The 19,517-nt window shown below is 57.2% G+C and overlaps 1 protein-coding gene and 1 long non-coding RNA gene across 2 annotated transcripts in view; one reads left to right on the forward strand and one right to left on the reverse strand.

Annotated features, from left to right (window-relative positions):
- Positions 1-7,393, reverse strand: part of KIF21B (kinesin family member 21B) — a 49,737-nt gene extending 42,344 nt beyond the window's left edge. Inside the window, exon 1 of the mRNA XM_040636435.1 lies at positions 7,188-7,393. Coding sequence (XP_040492369.1) covers positions 7,188-7,228 — 41 coding nt within the window. The 5' untranslated portion in view covers positions 7,229-7,393. The remainder of the gene's footprint in view (positions 1-7,187) is intronic.
- Positions 7,394-11,037: 3,644 nt separating this feature from the next.
- Positions 11,038-13,535, forward strand: LOC121103698. Its single transcript, XR_005835889.1, has 2 exons — positions 11,038-11,120; positions 13,049-13,535. It is a non-coding gene; the product is annotated as an uncharacterized LOC121103698 (long non-coding RNA).
- Positions 13,536-19,517: the final 5,982 nt, after the last annotated feature.

Here is a 19,517-nt window from a genome sequence, read left to right on the forward strand (position 1 = left end):
TGGGGAGCAAGGGGCATTTGCCCCCTCTTACCGAGGCTTGGAAAGGTGAAATTTCACCAGCCGGAAGTCACACAATTTGTAATGGTGGCAGTGAAATGCAAGACAAGCCCGCCCCCGCCCAGTCCCGCTGCACCCACTGAGCAGCCCTGCACCAGGGCAGGAGAGGGGTTGGACTGGAGAAAAATGATCCCCTCAGAGAATCCTTGGACTGATCCTACCAGCAGCTGCCAGCAGCGCCACGAGCGCTCTGTTGGGAAAGCATTCTGCCCGTTTTGTAGAGTTAAGAGAGCCGAGGCCTAGAGCATGGAGAAGTAGGGAGCCAAGAACCCAGGAGGCTGCTTCCCTGCCAGAGGAAGGCAGCTCTCCCCGGCAGCAGAGAGAGGGCGTCTACACCCCCACTCTAATGAGCATCCTCTCCTCCTCCTCCCCGTGGCAGCCTGCCAGCTCTGGGGAAGGCGCTGGAAGCAAAATCCCTGCTCTCTCAGGGGAGTCTGGCTCCCAGACACCCGGGGCCTTTTAGCTGACTTAGCCCAGAGAAGGCATCTTCCCAGAGGGGCTGCTCCTCTCCAAAATAGAGTGGGGAGACCCAATTTGGGGTGCTGGCTCTTAGCTGCAGGGATACAGAGTGGGGAGCCACTAGAGCCCTGTGATAGCAAGAGGGTCTTGTCGCCCTGTCACTGGACCTTGTCCTGGCCTCTCGGACCCTCCCCCCAGCACAGTCCTCCTGACACTGCCCTCAGGGAAGAGACCCAGGCTGGCTCAGGACCCCCAAACAAGGAGGCTTTGTACTGTGGGGTCAAAAAGCATGGGTTTATGAGGCCCTAGCAGATCTGGTGAAATGGGTCTGTCAGCCCTCTGCGCTTGACTTCTGCCCCCAAACATGTTCCCAGGTGCACAAGGTGAGGGTACAGACACTTGAAGACAACCTACAGGAAGCCTTCGGGTGTCGATTCAGGGCACCTGGGGTTCAGCACCCACTCCTTCTCAGATGTCGTTGACCTTTCTCTTTCAGTGTATCCAAGTCGTGGCCACTAGCTTCTGAGTCACAACCAGGGACAAGCAGTCTGACAGGGGAGGGAACCGGGGGACAGTCTTGTTTGTGGCCCCTAGGGCATCCGGATGTCAGCTGTGCCCCGGGACACCCCCCTGAGAGGCTGAAACCCAGCACAGGAGGCAGCGGGCCTGGCAGAGTGGGGCGAGGGGTCAGCGGCTGGGGAGCTGAGATGCTAGGAGAAGCTGAGGGAGGGGGCCATCTAAGCTGAACAGATGCGCAGGCCTGGCTGTGAGCAGTAGCCAGGAGCTTCCTGAGCCACCGCTCTGCCTCCTGTGGGCCTCACCCCTGTGCAGCAGGGGCCTGGGAAGAGGGGCGAGCCGGGCTCCAGGAAGCTCCGTTCAGCTGCACTCCAGAGTGGCTCTCCCGTCCCACTCCCTTCTCAGGGCATCTGGCAGGGGTTTCCCATGACCTCCCAGGAGACAGGGACTCTGCGGAGTGGGGGCTGAGCAGGGAGCGCCCAGAGCCCCACGCGCTGTGGCGGCATGTGCATCATGTGGACGACAGCTCAGTGGGAACTGGGCCCTGGGGACGCTCCCCTGCTGAGGAATGCAGAGCAACAGGCGGCTGGCCTCCAAGCAGCTGGCTGTGGAGCGCAGGAGCCTCTCCCCCAGCACACTGGCCCTGGTCCTCGGTGGTCGGGCCTCAGTCCCCACTGCCAGGCTCTCCTCAATGCACTTAACTCCAGGGTCAGGCAGGACCGGCCAGCCTAGAGAAAGGACAAGTGGCCTCCACCGCTGCTCTGATGGTGGGCCTCCACCCCGCAAGGCAGAGGGATAGGGACTCAGGTATCTGGGGACAGGGGACCATGGCACTGCCTTCCTTCCACACCCCAGAGCAGCCAGAAATGAAAGAGGGAGTATTCCAGGGGTCAGAACACTGCCACCCACAGGCCCGCCCCCTGCCATGGGCTTCACAGCCCTTCCCACAGAGCTCCACCACCCCCAGCCCGTAGGGACAGAGGGGTAGCTCTCTGAGGCCAAGGCCGACAAGCCCCAGCCTGGCTCCCCTCCCAGGGCAGAGAAGCATTCTCTCCTCCCCAGCCCAGCGAGCTCTCGATACCCTCTCTAGCTTTCCTCAACAGGCTGCTATTTCTAGAGGGCAATATGAGAGGCGAGGAGACCCAGACACCCAGGGCTCTGCCCTGTGACTGCTGTGGGGACATGTAGGGGTAGCAAGAGGAGACTAGGCTGTCCCCAGAATTTCCTTTCCTGGAGAGTGGCAAGATGGAACTCAGGCAGGAAAATAAATTCCAGGGACGGTTACATGGGTCTAAGGATAGAGAGAAAGGGCAGGCTTCTCCCCAGTGGGAAGGGAAAAGCTCCCCAAACACAAGAGCAAACAGCATGGCTAAGGAGCTAGGACCATGGAGGGGCCAGGCAGCTCCATGCTAAGCAACCAGAAAAGGAAATTCAGACCCGTCCCCCCTCTGCATAGCACCGAACACCTTCCTAAGTACTTTTCCCACATTGCCATTACGGCAACCGGTGCGGTATGGCATATGGAGAAACTGAGGCATAGAGACTCACAGCAAAGAGCTAATTAGAGCTGCACTGGGAGGCGGCTGAGAGCAGTCTGAGGAGCATGTGCTTGGAGGGAGAGTACCCTGGGTTCAGATCCAAACTCCTCCGTTTACTGGCTGTGAGCGTTTGCTCATCCATACAATGAGAATAACATCAGTGAGCCGGTGGGGCTCTGGTGGGGTAGAGTGGGACAGTGTAGACGCGCTGCCTGGCGTGGGGCAAGTGTTCAAGGAGTCATAGTGCTTAGCCACCTCCCAGTTCACTCTTCTTTCCATCCTGGCATGCTTTCTGCTATAAATAAGTGGAAAGAAGGAAGGAAGGAAGGAAGGAAGGAAGGAAGGAAGGAAGGAAGGAAGTTAGTTAGTTAGTTGGAGGTGAGCTCTTCCGTGTACCTAACACTCACTGTGGCTCAAACCAGAGACACGCCTCTTAGGGACACTTTAAGTCCGGGCTTACTTTGAAAACATCTCACTCACATCAACTCCTCAGGAGCCAACCCTTTACGGGCTGTATCTACCGTATCCAAACCACTGCTCTTCACAAATGAATAACGGAGAACAAACCAGCTGTTCCCATTCTCCAGCGGGGAACAGCCGAGGCCCAGCAGGACAAACAGAAAGGAAACCCCGTGACCCATCCAATGCGTGAACTGCATTGGCCCAAGCCCCGCCCTTTGCCCCCAGAGCTGTAGGAGTAAGGTGCCAGGCTCGTGTCACCTCCGCCACTTCCTCAGCCCCTGCCCCACCCCATCTCCACTCTGAGGGTTTCAAAAGTGGAGATCCAATCAGCTTCAGGCTAGACGGGCAGGCGGGCTGGGTGGTGGAGGGGGGACGGTTTCCGGGGCCTGTGGTTACTACACTCCACTTCCTTGTGATGACATAAGCCCTATTTCTGCAGCAGGAGGCCACCGCTAAGATTCTCAGATCTCCAGACACAGGAGGTCCTGCCTGGGCCTCAGTTTCCCAGATCTATAAACGGGCAGCATGGGGCACCATTGGCATTGATCGGCCCTGGCTGGCCTTGGGCTGCCGGAGCAGAGGATGGGACTCTAAAGGCACCCCCTATCCCACCCGCACGCAGTTTTTTCTGTCTTCTCCGGTCTCTTTGTCCAAGCCACCATTTGATTCAACATTTAGACAGACATGGACCAAAACTTCAGAGTAGCCAGAAGCTCTGGAAGTAACTACAGCTAGGGAACCCAAATGAGCGAGGGCAGGGGTGCGATCTAACCCTGCCCCTTGGGTCCCTGGCCGGTGCCCTCCATCCCCTTCCAGCCCCTGCTCAAGCCTGGAGTGTCCGCAGATGGATGTAGGACCTGTACAGGGGCCTGCCCACCCCAGCTGACAAAAGGAAGGGAGCTTAAGGAAACCAGGCGAAGATAATGGGGGAGGGGGTTAGGCCCCACGGAGGGCTCCCCTCATGGTGGGGGCTCAGAACTGGGGGCTTGCAAGGGTCTTAAAGCAACGTACCACGTGTCTTGGCTTCCTTCCCCAATTTCAACTTTGCCAACTTGCATTTCTCATCAGCTACCCCTTCCCCTTCTCCCGCCCATTAGCTGGGCCTGTGTGCTAGCCTGCGGCAGGGCACAGCTCAGCCCCACCTCTCTCAGGCGTCCTTCCCCCACCCCCCAGCCATCCCCAGGTAGAGAGAGGCTGGTTCTAGGCCAGCCTTGGGCCCAGGGAGCTGAGCCCCATCTACAGGGATTAATGGATAAAGGGATCACAGGGCAGGCCGGAGAGGGGCTGGCCTGGGAATCTCGGTGCAAAGGTGACTAGCAGACTAGCCAGGGTTCAGGGGCAGACGGGCCAGACTTCAGGGAGGCCTGGGGTAGGGCTTTTAGGGTCTGCTCATACCTAGACCTTCTCCCTTTATCCCACAGCCCCAGGTTCTGAAAGTTTCCTCCCCTGGCTCTCCCCCAGCCCCGGCCTGCCCTGTGCAGATTTGCAGACAGCCAGCTTTGATCCTCTTCCCAAGGAGATTATAGGGCCAAGAGCCCTGGGCCTGGCACTTCTCACCTAGTCTAACAGTCCCCGCCAGGACCTCCCCCCTTACACAGGCATGCATGTGCACGTGGACATGCACATGTGCACACACACACATACACACACACCCCAAACCAAGTCTGTCTCATTCCTGGCCTCCCTCTCCCAAGAGTTGGACCCAGGGCTCGCCATGTTATTCTCATGGAAACTCAGACAGCACTGCAGTCAGATACAAGAAAGGACTTCCAGGAAGTCAGACAGTTGAACCTGACACCAGATTGGGCCTTTGGCAATTCCAAAGCTTGGGCCTTTCCCAGCAATGCCCTATTCCAATACCCTACTCCAGCCCGCCACCCAGTCCTTGAGGTGGGACAAGTAACTTCTGGAGGTGGGGATGAAGGGGTGGATGGGGATCCAAAAGCATGGGGGACTCTCCCCTACGGCTCCTCAGTGGCACCATCTGCTCCCTGTCCTAGCCCCAGCCCTAGTCTGGTCCTATCCTCAGCTCTTTGATTAGAAACTGGGTTCTGTCCAGGCATTGTCTGCCTTGCACGGCCGGCTGCCCATTGAGGTCTGGCGTGTGCCAGGCTGGGCGCTCATGCTGGAATGGGAGGGGATGAGTGGGCTGGGCCCTCACCTTCCAGAATCCCCCTAAAGCTGGGCTCTTCTGCTGTTCAAGTCTGCCCACGCCTCCATCTGAGATCAGCAACTCAAGGCAAGGAGCGGGGGCATGTGGACACTACTAGAGCAATCTGAGTGGGAAGCAGAGATGGTACCCATTGCCCCCAAAGAACTGGGTGCGGTGGGGCAGGCACAATCCCTTCTCTGGAAAAGGTCTCAGAAACCTTCTGTTGATGGTGCTGAGAAGGCCACACCAGCCTTTCCTCACTGCTCTGCACAAAGTGCCAATCCCATGGGGCTTTCCCACACTTTACCATGCCCCAGTCTAGCCTGGGGAGGCTGACCGTGTGTGGTGGCAGTAGAGGGGGCTTTGTTTGGCTCTCTCCTATAAGATGGAGTCTAAAGGAAAGCCCCCATGGGAGGAGCAAGCACCCTAAGTCCCTTCCTTCCCAGCCCTGGTTCACAGTGAGTGGGGCCAGGGCTTCATTTCCCTTTTATGATGCAGTTGGACTCTCCCAGTCTGCTGCAGATGTCATATTTACATTTCTCACTCCCACCCCCCACCCTTGTACCTCCCTCCCTCGACCTCCACAGGATCCTGCTGCAATGTCAGCCCAGGCAGCAGCCCGGCCCCGCCCCCGCCAGCCCACCAGGCACCTGCAGGGCTCCTCTTTGTCTCTCAGGCTGCTCAGGGCCAGCAAGGCTGTGTTCAAGTGATGCTGAGGCCGCCTGATGCATGGGCGGGGGGGCACCTCAATCTCCCTTCCTTGCCCCCAGAGCTGTGATCGGCCGTCCCCTCTTCCTCTCTGGGTTGCAGAGGACCAGCCAGATGCCTGGGGCGGGGGCAGGGGGGGCATCTGCCCTGGGGCAGGAGGGGGAAGCTTTGCCATAGACATCTCTGGCCCTGTCTAGAGTGACTTCCATGGATTCTTGGAATCTGGGTCACCTACAACCCAGGGAATCTAGAGACCTGTCTCAGAGACCCACACTAGCCCTGGACCCAATACCCCCACCCCCATCATATAGGGCTGGGGCAGAGATGGATGTATTTCTCCACTATACCGGCCTTGGTGACCAGTCTCAGATTGGCACTCTCCCATCAACAGACCCCTCTCAAAGAGAAAACCCAAAACAAAAACAAGGAGAGGTGGTGTGGTATAAAGCGTCTCCACCCAACACAAAGGACACATATGGCTCAACTTTGCATGATTTCCTGCTTTGCACCTCTGTGTACCCCTGCCAATAGAAGCCCCCCAGCCATGTCCTCTCCCCACCTCAATTCTGTCAGGATGTCACTGCAAGTCCCAGATAAGTCCATGCACCACCCTACCTCCATTTTATCTGAGAGCCCGAAGATGGGGTATCAGCGTCCCACCCTCCTGCAGTCTCAGAGGTAGAACCTCAGATACACCGCTTCCTCCCTGCCCTAGCCCCATCTCCTCTTGGGACAGGGCCAGCAGGGTTCTCTCCAAAAGCGCTTGACTCCCTAGGGAAGGCCAAGGCACCATCCCAGCCCTTCCATTCGTCCCTGCACTCAATCGATCTTTGTCTGCGGTACCCTTTCCCAGGGCCGGGTGTGCTGCCTTCCTAGCTGGACCAAGAGCGCAGAATTAGCCGACTGGGGTGGATGAAGGGAAAATTTTCCCCCTCCGATATCCCAGTATGAGACAGCAGCCCCAAGGGGAGGCCAAGAGGAAACACACAGACGCTCCGGCCTGGGCCAGGGCTGGGTGTGAAATACCGGATTTCCTTGTTTATTCGATTTTCTGATCATTAAGGGTTCCCAAGAGGGGCCCGAAATTACCACCCAAACAAAGCCACCTTCCAGCAGCCCGCGAGCCCCCGCTCTCCTGCGGCAGCCAGTCCAGCGCACGGCGCCCTCCTGCCCGGCCCATGCCTGCCCCTCCTCCGGGGGTGCGGGCGCCGGAGTGCGCCCCCCGGCCCCACGCCCACGCGAGACAAAGCCAGAGCCTCTCCGCGCACGCCCCCCGCCCCGCCGCAGGTCCCTACCTGACGGCCACCTTGACGCAGCAGTCCCCCTGGCCGGCCATGGTCCTCTGGCTCTAGGGTCTGGGCGTGGATCAGGAGCTGGGGTCCGGGGGCCGATGCCCCAGGCAGCGGCAGCGGCAGCGGCTGCGGCTGCGGCTGCGGGAGGCGGGGGTGCGGGCACTGCTGGCGAAGTCTGCCGCGGTGGCTGGAGGTGACATGCTCGCGGGCGGCAAGCCGAGGGGCTCACCCGCGGCCGGGGGAGGCCCCACGGAGCTGGGCCCGCGCGCCTCCTCGCGCCATCGGGCGGCGGCGCGCAGCTAGCTGACAGCCCGCGGCGCGACCCGCCGCTCCCCACGGCGCGGCACACGCGCGCACACACCTCCCACCCTCGCAGCCACCTCCCGCCGCAGCGCGAACAAAGGGGGCGGGGGCCGGCCCGGCCCAGGACCCGCCCCCCAGCCCAGCCGGGCGGGCGCCGGGCCCCGCCCCGCGCCGCATTCACCAATCGAAGGTCCGAGGCAGCAGCAGGGGCGGGACTTGAGCCTTTAAAGGGACCTCTTGGCTCGCGTCCACCCGCTCGCTGGGGGGCCGGCGGGATTGGAGGATCTGGGAGAAGGAGGGCCCAGAAGTTGACCACGCCGGAGCCTCTGCCCCCCGGAGCCGCAGAATCTCAGCCTCGATGGGACCTCCGTTTCATAAATGAGGACACTGGGACGCAGAGCGGGGAACTACCCAAGGTCACACAGATTTGGTGGCTAAGCAAGGGGTAAGAACCCAGATCTCCCGGGCAGAGTCTTCACTTCAAAGCATCGCACAGTGATTAGCGGTTTATATTTTGAAAGCGCCCTGAAAGCTTCCATCCTGATTTATAACAGTGAATTTGTCAACCTTTATTGAAGGAGATTCTTGGGGGTGACTAACTAAAATTCCCTCTACCTCCACCCTGCAGCATTTTAAAGTTCATCTTTTGGTTGATTCCTGGCTAGGCTCCTCACCCAGGTGGGCCCCCTCCCTCTGCTACACCAAGGCGGTTCCACTGACCTTTATGACCCACAGATGACCCTTCTGGGCCTAGCTCACACTCTGTCGTGGCCGTGGGGGCAGAGGGTCAGTGTTGGAGGCCTGAGCTGCTCGGGGAGCCCAGGGAACAAAGGGGCCACTCAACTCCAGGCACCTGGGTAGAGGCTGGAGGGGAGAGGTGGGTGGGGAAGGGGACAGAGCAGTGCAGCTGCCTTTACATGGCTATAAAGGACAAGGGGGGCCCTGAAGCCTTTAAACACAGGGCAGAGATGGAGAAGAGCAGTGCTCTGAGAAGTCACAATTCCCTTTCCACTCCACCTACCCTCCCTCTGAGCCCAGACACCTTCTCCCTACCCCCCCCCAACTCCCAACATTGGGGCCATTCATAGGGCCCTCACCAGCTGCCCTCCCTTCCCACAGTTCAACCAGCTCCCTCCCCTGGAAAGAGCCCAAGGGGAGGACCCAGCTGCAGTTCCAGATGTGGATGATGCTCTCTGGGGGGGAGGGGGGGGAGAGGGGAGTCAGACTCCAAGCCTCTTGCATCACCCTCCAGTGATGATGAAACTATATCAGAGATTTTGGCAAGGGCGTGGGTTAGGGTCTGAGGATGTATCTGTTGGTGGCGTCCTCCTCCCTTCCCTCCCCTACTCACCCGCGCAGATAACTGCTCCATCCAGTAGTCCAGAGCACTGTTAAAGTCAAACCTAAACAGTGATAACTTCAAGGGCAAATTTCAAGGGCAAATCAACACCCCTCCCCCCAACCTGATGGAAAACAGGGCACCACCAGCACTGCCCCAAGGGTGGCAGAGGAGAGGGAGGAGGCGCTGGTGGAATCCAGGATTTGAACCTAGAGGAAGCTCTCTCTGGGGCCAGTAGGTCACCCCGCCCAGAGCAGCAGGCCTGCAGAGTGTTGAGTCAGATCCTGGACATTCTCTCCCCATCTTCCAACCAAAATAAGGGGTGGGGGAGGTAGCTAACATTTATGGACCATCTATGAGAACCAGGTACTTTATATGCATATTCTCATTTCATGCTCCTAACCTTGTGAGCTGGGCTTTATTATTATTTTTCAGTTTTGCAGATGGGAGGATGAGTCTCACCCAGCACCGACGTAACAGACCCAGGATTTGAACTCCCGCGGCCTGTCCCAGACTTCCCACATCACCTCCAGGCAACTGCCCAGGGGGAAGGAAGCTGGGCTGACCTAGGCTTTTGCTCCAGGTTTAGCCCCCCTGGATGATAGTGCTGCATTTTGCAAAGCTACTCTCCCAGACCCTGGACTTCTCTGGGGCTCATCTCTGGTTTCCTGCCTCTAGGAGGTCCCCTCTGACTTCCGAGAGTAGGTGACCCTTCTGACTCACAGCTTCACTGCTGGGAAATGGCGCCAGAGCTGCGGCACCAACCACCCCTCCCCCGCCCCCATCCTTCCAGGCTAAAGGATTTCAAGCCTGAAGAAGCAGGGAGGCACATGGGGCTGGAGACTCAGGCCACCTCAGCAGCTCCTTCCTGGACCTCCAGGGAGTAGCAGGGCAGCTAGATGTCCAGACCCGGACTCCTGGGCGCTGCTGCCCGGAGGTGAGGAGGGAAACTGGGCACAGAGGTCAGAGGGGGATCCAAGTGGCAGGAGGCGGCTTACACTGTAACTCCGGGAGATTTAGGTTAGATGGGTCACGGGAGGCCGGGGACAATCCCTGCCCTCTTCAGTCTCCCTGCAGCTTCGCCTCAGCCTCTGCTTCCTCTCTCTGGTTTGTTCCCACCCCCACCCTTTCCCACCGCTTCACCCTCCTCCCAGCTGCTCTTCTTTCCTTCCCTAACCCTGAAGTTTCTCAAGGAGCTGCCTATGTGCATATCTCCCCCAACCCCCACCCCTTTCCTCTCTGCCTGACAGAAACAGGCAAACACACACATACACACTCTCCCGGGTTTGGCCCCCAGTTCCCTATTTGGACTGTGGTGTGAGCCCCAGTTCTTGTCCCGAGCTGAGGCCTTTCCCCACCAGGCGTCTAAGGGCCTCCATCATTTCTCTTGACAGGAGCTGTGGGCGTCTGGGCAGATGGGAACGTGGGGGAGCTGAGAGGACCCTCTCCGAGGCAGGAAGCTCCCACTCCTGTAGTGAAAATACTCCAACAGCAACTTGGGGAAGCCATCTGGCCCAGATCTCTCAGGCACAGCCGAGCTCTCAACAGCAACCCCACAGTAACAAACCAGTATACCTAAGAGATACCCTTAGGCTCTAGAAATGTCTCCAGAGGGGGCCTGAACTTGAGTCCTGATCCCTTCCATCTTCTTTAGGGTGAGCACCAGGCGTTGGCATTTGCAGAAATTAGCTGAGCATTGTCCTGAGGTTCTGGGAGTGGAGAGTATAGAGTTCTGGACCTCCAGTCCTAACTGCTCGCCCCACCCCAACAGCCGTGCTTGGTTCCATGGGAAAACGGGCCTTAGCCCATCCTGTCAGTCCAGCCACACCCTCCAGCGCCCACCTGGAGTTGGAGCCCAGCTCCGTCTGCCAACAGGAGCTCAGAACCCCAGGAGGGTCTGCTGGGGTGCAGATTCAGAGGTCTTAGCTCAGGCGCGGGCTCAGCCTGACTTCCTCTGTTACAGAAGGAGACAGACTTAGCCTTAGAGGAAACCAGAATTTGTTATAAATAGAAAGGAGAGAGAACTGCTGTGGATTATAAACACCCTGTCAGTCCTAAAAATCCCAACTATTTTTCGTTTCAAATGTTAATGACAGTTTAATTAATACTCCATACAGCCTCAGACATGGGCTCTTCATCCACTCTCTACTTTGCCATGCTGCCCAGGAAGGCGAAAGCAGGAGGAGCAGGTGGGGGAAATTCTCAATGTCACAGAACCTTCGAGTTGGGAAGAACCCTGAGATCATCTAGTTTTACGGCTTCGTTTTCAGGTGAAGAAACCAAGGCCCAGACAGGTAAAGAGACTTGTCCACAAGTCGTACAATAAGCTAGTGAGCAGGGACCATGGGACTAAAAGCCTGGTCCCCATAGTCCTAGAGCAGGGCACCCCCCACAACAGCATGGAAGGACCCAGGGGCTAACCATCCAAGATGGGGTCGCATGTGAGTTTACGGTTTGGATAAAAGCTAAGATGGTACAAAATACAAGAGACAGCTTGGAAGCCCAAGCGTGGTGCTCCGAGTCAGAGATCTGGGTTCAGATTCCAGCTCTGCCACTCGCTAGCTATGTAACCCTCAGCAAGTCCCGGAACTACTGCAAACATCCATTCCCTCACCTCCAAATGAGGATAATCGCACTCCCCTCATCGCAGGACTATGCGAGGTTGAGATAAGGTAACCTGGATCGAGCACCCAGTACGAAGCCCAGCACAAAACAGAGAGTCCTTTCCTTCACGTTGCCCATGGATTCTCTGCCCCGTCTTCAGTGGGCCTCTGTCCTCGAAGCGGACATGAAGAAGTCTCTTGCAGGACAGGGAGTCTCCAAGATGAGTGTGGATGAGGCTGGTGTGGATAAGGCGAGGAGGTTTGGCTGGCCCGGCTGCTCCTTGGTGATCCAGGGAGTTGGGAGACTTACTCAGCCTCTGCAGGCCACTGAGTAGGGGGCCCCGGGGAGGGGGGCCAGGGTAAGTGTTTGCAGAACGCAGGGAAGAGCCTGGCATGCCGGACCCCTTCTGTACACAAACACTTCTGGTCTCAGCCTCACTGGGGGTTACCCGGAGGGCATCTCAGCTTCATTTTGTTCACCCCACGTGCCACACTGTGCCAAGGATGTTACATAAGATTTCTCATTTAATCCTCACAGCAATCTCCGAGGTAAATACTGTTATTGTCCCCATTTTGCAGAAGAGGAAATGGGCTCAGAGGTCACTTGGCTAGTGCACTAGTCATTAGTGCTGTGCACCAAATATTTCCGGCCCTCTGCCTTCTGTCACAAGGCAGGACTGCGTGTCCTCTGGTGTTAGCTGTGGCCATGTGACTGACTTTGACCAGTGACTGTGGGCCAAACGGACGCATACCCCTTCTAGGTGGAAGCCTCAGGAGCTCCCCGTGCCTTCACGCCACTTTGTGTTGTCTATGGAGCTTAAGTGAGAAATGAACTTTTATAGTGTTAAGCCCCCGAAGTTACGGGCTTATATGTTCCCTTGGCACACAGCCTAGCCTACTCTACCGTAGTTGATAAAGTCAGTAAAGGGGCGGAGCCGGAATTCAGAGCCCTGGTCCATAAAGATCCCAAAGGGCCCAAGTACCTTCCAGGACTCTACCTGCCTGTCTAGGACCCACAGAAGCCTCTTTTGGGTTCTGATCTGGACTACTTGGGGGCAGCAGAAAGGAGCAGGCAGCCTCTCTGCCTCCACTTACCTCTACTCCCTATGATTTAACTAAGCTTTTGCCATGTTTCCAGATAGCTGGGTCCCGAACGAGCACGGTTCCACCTTCACCGCATGGGGGCTTGGGGGTCTCCTGGCAGCTGTGCTGAGCTATCCTTTGGGGGTCAAGAGCCACTCTGAGAAGTAATTAGAAAATATCCAAGGGACTTCCAGGGCTGCCGCCCATCGCTGGCCTGGGAAACTGTTCCCAAGTTGGGTATCAGAATGCACCTGTGTGAACCCCAGCTCCGAGCTCCTGGACAAAGCCGATCGCGGACTGGAGAGATGCTCTCGGGGCACACGCCGAGTCATGACAGCTCCCATTTCTGAACGTGGTACCGGGCTTTTGTTTTTAAATGCTTCATGTAGGGCTCACAACAACCCTAGGAGGTAGGAACAGTCATCATCCCCAAATTAACAGAGGACACCAAGAGTTACCCAAGGTCACATCACAAGTGACAGAGCAGGGGTCGAATCCACCCAAGCGAGCCGATCTCCTGTTTCATCCTGTGGCAGATTACAGTAAAGAATAAGGACGGCTCTAGGCCTTGGAAGCCGCCGAGCTGAAGATGCAGGCGGAGGACCCTGAGACGTCACCTACGTCCGCACGATGACTGCAGGCAAGCGTTCGTAGAGGCCTTACTCGTCATACCCCCAGCCTGGAAACAACCCAGATGGCCCTCAGCAGATGAATGGATAAACTGGCATAGGTCAGATAACAGGATACTATCAACAATAAGAAGGAGAACTCTCCACGGTACAGCACGGATGAACCCCAAAATAATTACACTGAGTGAAAGAAGCCAGCCCTGGGCCGGGGGGGCGGTGAGGGTGCAGAGAGGAGGGAGGCAGGGGCAGTGATCAGAGCTGGGAGGGGCAGAGGGGGGATTACTCATGAGCACCAGGAAATTTGGGGGGGGGTGGATAGATCTATTGTCTTGATGGTGATGTTGGTTCCACGGCTGTGTATACATCTTTCAGAAATAATCAAATTGGGCCCATAGACTATGTGCAGTTTATTATATATTAATTATAACTCAACAAACTTTTTTTAAAAGGTGACTTGCTCCAACAGGGGTGCAGAGCAGCTGGTAACTTTTCCTGGGTCCTGGGGACAATGAACTGCCGGCCTGGCCACCTGAAGGGCAGCTGAGCCCTCTGCCCTGCCACAGGTGGCCTGTGGGCTCACTGAGGGTCCCCTCTCCCCCGGAAGGGACAGGGCTGGGGAATCAGCACAGAGAGCGGAAGCAGATGCAAAAGGAGCAAGCAGGGAGCCAAGCATAAAGCCAAGGAGAGGGGGGAAAAAGAGACGATGCCAAGGAAGGAGGAAGGTAGGGGCCAGAACCCCCCTGTCCCAAACCTGGTGGCGAGAGGGGGGCCACCGAGGCAGTCCTAGCCCCAGAGAAGCCACGTCCCCTTGCTTCAGATGCCACCGTGGTAAGCCCCTTCCCTCTGATTGAGTTGACAAATAAGCCCCACCCTGCCTAGGAGCTAGAGATTTCCAGTCCCCAAGGATGCATCATTGCCTTGGATTTTAATAGATATTTGCTTCAGCCAGACCCTGCAGAGCAAATTGCCAGCAAACAAACATTTAACACTTTAAAAATAGGAGGAGTTGGGGGGAGGGTGTTGGAGACTTGGAGGAAGGTGGTGGGGGAGATCACACAAGATTAACCTCTGAAGTACACTTCCACAAAAATATACCAGGTCGCGTATTTTATGGGACAGTAATGACTGCCAGCACCCCAGGCTGTGTGTGTGTGTGTGTGTGTGTGTGTGTGCGCGCGCGCGCACACGCGTGCTCAATCTCATGGGTTAATTTTAGGAGAATTTCAAAGGCCTTTTGACCATGACAGCCTGCATTGGCCTGAGGTGACATAATCTCTTGAAAAATTAATCTATGTCCCCCACCCCTGTGCTTCCTGACACTTGTCCAGCTGACAGAGAAGACATTTGGCCTTGAGGAGAATTAGCCGGGACTGGGAGGATGCAAAGAGCATGAAAAGAACTTTTTCTTCCTCTGAACTTCCAAACAAGGTTGGAAGTCATAACCCAAATTAGAATGAACTCAGAGGGAGAGGCCATAATCTGTTTCCCCTGCCCCCAGCCTTCCCCACCCCAGACTGACGAGCGGCCCTAGGGCTGGCCAAGGAGAGCAAGGAGAGCGAGGAGGAGATGGGAGGCCCAGGCCTGGGAGGAGGTCAAACTCCAAGACCAGAAGACCAGACGTGGGGGCACCTGGAGAGATAGTGAACCTCTGATAGTGGCGGGCGCTAGGGCCACGGGGCCCCCACCTGCAGACCACTCCTTGTGGTTGCTGTGGTGAACCCTCACCTCCCCCCCCCAGAGGGGACATCTCAGAGATAACAAGTGCTGAAAGCCCCCCCCCCCATCAACCTCGGTCTGCATGCTTCCTGAGAACAGTCCCGCCAGGATGCCCACCTCAGTGAGCCCTCATCCAGACTGATTCGTATAAACTGCCCCAAAGCAAAAGGTGAGGGCTCTGCGACCCCGCCGAGAGGCACGGGTGGTATTTGGGTGCCGCAGGACAGTGGGGCACCCACCCTTATTATAGTAGGTTAGACATTATAAAATTGCAGTTTTATAGACAAACGGTCTAGAATGTCAGCAATTTCGAAAAGTTCAATCTAATGCACATTGTTCTTCAGTTGACATGGTGTGCTGCCGTGCACTCACCCTCGCTCCCCTTCTCATCTCTCCCTCCCTCCCCTCCTTCCTTCCTCCCTTCCTTCCTTTGCTCTTTGCTGGGGATACAAACTTGATAAAGAAACTGTCCTTGAGGAACTCTCAGTAGAAAAAACAAACTTTAAGCTCCTAATTACACTGCGGGGTAATAAAGACCACAACAAAAGTTATCACACAATGCAAGAGCACTAAGGAAGAGGCGACAGACAGCGTGTACCCAGGCCTTTGGGAAGGTCGAGCACGGAGGCATTTGCTGGGGGCAGAAAGGCACAGCAAGTGGGGCCTGGGCGTGGAGGGGCTGCGTTGAGGGTGGCAGCCCGCTTGGCAGGGTGCGGGAAGGGTCTTGGGCCAGGTAAGCCGGGGACGAGGTGGGGACTGGGGGCTGGGGCCATTGTCAGGGGATCCTTACAGCGATGTGAGAAGTCAGCAGCTCAAGAGTAGTGTCCAGGCTCCTATCTGGCCCCTGGCGTCACTACTTCTTGGCCAAGTGACTCTGGGTAATTCACTTAGTCTTTCCAAAGCTGTTTCCATCACAGAACAGGATTCACAAGGACACCTGGTTTACAGACATTGCCGCAAAGACTGAATGAGATGTCGCCGGCCGGGGAACTTGGTGAACTGGGCTCGCTGAATGCCAGCTCTTATTGTCCTACGGATGAGGAAGCCAACATTTCTCTGGCCTTTCTGAAGTTTAGGGGAGCCGAGGTCTCCTCCTGGCTCCTCCCACTGACTTGGAAAATTGGGTGTCTATGGCTCTTTCCTTCTCTGGGTCTTGATTTTCTTTCTCTGGAGAGAGTCACCCGGCTCCATAAGCTGTCAGCCCCATGGCAGGAGTGACATGTTATTGGGATCAGATGCCAGAAAAATGGGGGTCAAGGTCAGCTCTGGGGTGGCAGCGCCTTGCATAGTGGCTTCTCCGGAGGCGGAGCTGGCCTCTCTGTCCACGGGCTGTCCCAGTTGCTGGCAGGGCTGTGGGGCATGCGGTCCGATACAGTGATACTTGGGCTGACAGTCACATTGCCCAGCTTTCCCTAAGAGGCCCGGGACGCCCCTGAGCTCAGGGCCCTCCCAACTTAAAGGTCTGGCTCACTCACCAGCCAGCATCAGACAGAATCGAAGCAACAGCTTCTTACCAAGGCCTGGGTCTTTACACGGTCACGGTCATACCTTTCAGCACCCTGGAAGGTGGAATTAGTCCCCCATTTTACGGAAGGAGGAGCAGAAGCTAAAGAGGATTGTGTGAACTGCCTGACATCACAGCATGGAGGTAGGTGAATGGGATTCAGGTCCAAATGGCTCTGGCTTCCAAGACTATGCTCTGAGACACGTTTCAGAGAGTAGCCATATGTTTCCTTTAAGAACCACTCAGCCCCACCGAGATCAGGGCCTACACACGCACGGAGACCAGAGCCAGGGAGCTCCTCCTTGCTCTGAAGATGGACTGGACCTGCGCCCACCCTCGCTGGTTTTCCAGAGACCGTCCATCTGAACTTGACACCTCCCGGATGGGAGGGCTCTACTAGTCGCCACGGCTGGCAGGAAGCTTTGTGCCCATCCCCTCCCACCAGCTGCACCCCCGCCCCTTTTGGCAGACCCTGCACCCAGCAGCTGGGCCCCAAGTCTGCAGGGAATCAGCAAGGAGAAGATAGGGGTCCAGCAGACACTACCTCCAGCCTGTGCCCCCCCCCCACGACAGAAGTGGCCCCACCAGCCCCTCCGGGTACATTGTCTTTGTCTGACAGTCCTGCTGAGCAGAGGAGCCTGTCTCCCCCACGCCAGCCTGCTCCCCTGTGCTCCCCCCTCAGCCCTCCTCCTTCCACACTGTTCCTTTTAGGCTTTATCTGAACAGCCTGGCAGCTCCGTAGCGCTGTGTAGGGCTGCGGTGAAGTCCAGCTTGTTGCCCCTGGAGGCAGAGCACCTCCTGCCTGTCCTCCTGGGCCCGGACAGACTGCCAAGGTGGCGGAGGCTGCAGAACCCAGGCGGGTGACACGGGGTAGGGAGCCGGTGGAGGGAAGGGTCCGCCCTTCCTACCCTTGTCCTGCATTTATCAACAGGGAGCCACTGGTCTGGGTTGAAAAGTGCTCAGCTTTGGGGGGATAACATCGAACAAAGGGGACCTGCTCCTGATTTCGTGAAGCTAGCCTCTGGCTAGGGTCACAAGAAACAAGCAATAGTGATCCCCGCTGTACTGGGGTGTGGGGGGGGGGAGGGGAAGGCACGCCATGTTTCTGGGCCAGGCTTCAGAGGGTTGTTCAGGGAAAGCTTTCTGCAGGAAGCAATAGCAAAGCTGAGAGTTGAAAGATGACTAGGGAGGGATCCAGGGGGCTGAGGGTTCCTGCAGTTTTCCAGGGACAGCAGCGCAGTGGAACTCAGAGATGAGGGCAGCTCCCCCTGGCGGGGCTGGCCTGGGAGCAGGAGGCCAGCTAGGGGCCCTGCATGAGGGCCAGACCCAGGGGCGCTGAGCAGAGGCAAGGTTTTGCCCGATATTCTGAGGATTTGGGGGTGCCTTTAAGGCTTGTAAGCAAGGGAATAAGATAATAGGCTTCTCCTTTTAGAAAGATCAGAGACAGACTGGGAGGAAGGGAAGAGAGGAGGCCAGGAGGGCAGTCCAGAGGCTCTTGGAATAGAAGAGGTATGAAACGGGGCTGCCTGGGTGGCTCAGTTGGTTAAGCGTCTGCCTTCGGCTCAGGTCATGATCTCAGGGTCGTGGGATCGAGACCCGCATCGGGCTCCCTGCTCAGCGGGGAGCCTGCTTCTCCCTCTTCCTCTCCCCTCTGCCCCTCTCCTTCCGCCCCACCACCACTGTGCTCTCTCTCAAATAAATCCATAAAAATCTTAAAGAAAAAAGAAGAGGCATGAAACATTGATTGAACGTATCAGGAAAGTCACCGTGGGCACGGAGACAGGCTTGGGAACTACTTAGGAGGACGAGTCTGTGGGGACAAGCTGGGGGCCCAGGACAACACCCAGACTTCTGGTTTGAACAGGGGCCGGGTTTCCTTGAGATGAGCAACACCGGAGTAGCAGCAGCCTATGGGGAAAGGACAGTGAGGCTGAATTTGGACATGATGCACTCTGGGCACAGGCAGGACATACGTGACATCGTTGTCAGGGAGAAGGATATAGAGATGTGGAGGTTTGCGCTAGCCATATGCAATTGGGAATTATCAACACAGATGCAGCTGAGATGTGAGTGGCTGAGAGCATCTGGGGACACTTCCCAAGTGGAAAGAGGGTCAAGGACACAGAACCCCGAGGAATCAATCCCCCACCTGAGAGGTAACTGGGCCAGGCGAGAGCTCCCAGGGAAGCGTGGGGGTGGAGCACTCGAAAGGCCGGAGGAAATTCAGGAGGGCCGGGGTGCAGGCAAGTCAGGAAGGAGGGAGAGGTACGTTGTTCCTAATGCTGCCTAGAAATCAAGGAAGGTAAGGACTTGGGGTCCCCTGGATCGGCCACAAGGTTGTGGGAGATACTGGTGAACAACGGCCAGAAGGCAGACTGCAGGGGGATGAGAAATGGGAACTAGGAATGAAAATGTGGACAAGGAGACAACCCAGGGAAGAAGTTTGGTCTTCAGGAATGCACTAGACAGACAGACAGACAGACAGAGCTCGGGTAGATAGCCAAAATGGCGGCAAGGACATGTTAAGATGGAAACACCTCGAATGTGACCTACAGACAGAGGGGGGAGGGGCGAGAGGGAGACAGGAACCTGGCTGGGGAAGAATCCAGGAGCTGCCTGGGGGAGTTGCCAGGCTTCCCTGGGGTCAGGAGCTAGGCAGGAGAGCAAGAGACAAAGGCCGGCAAGTTCGTCAGTTTGGTAAGAGTTGCTGAGGGAGGGACCCTGGGGTGGCCTCTGCTTCTCTGCGGGGGAGGACACCAGGCTGTTGAGGGGAGGTGTGGGGGAAGCCTGTGCCGGGACCGCAGCCCTGCAGCCAGTGGGAGTCTCCCTGCCCTGCACACTCGCAGTCGGGGGCTGGCCCGAGGAGCCCAGGGGGTTGTGGGGCGGCCCAGCAGTCACCTCGGCCATGGCCAGTGCTGGGCCACCTCACCTGCCTCTGGCACGCTGGCTGTGTGAGCAGAGGGGCACCACGCCACCTCCCTGGGCCTCCACCGCCACATCCTTAAAACCCTTTAACTACTTAAAAAAGACCAGCCTCACGAGGCTTTAAAGAAGGTTGGCCTTGGCGTGACGTGGGATGTGGGGCCGTGGCTTGTAAGGCCACCAGTCCTTCCTGGGGCTACAGGGCCCCAGTCAGTGGAACTGGCCACAGACTTC

The sequence above is a fragment of the Ursus maritimus genome, unplaced genomic scaffold, assembly GCF_017311325.1.
Source record: "Ursus maritimus isolate PB19 unplaced genomic scaffold, ASM1731132v1 scaffold_2, whole genome shotgun sequence".
NCBI classification, from domain to species: Eukaryota; Metazoa; Chordata; class Mammalia; order Carnivora; family Ursidae; genus Ursus; species Ursus maritimus.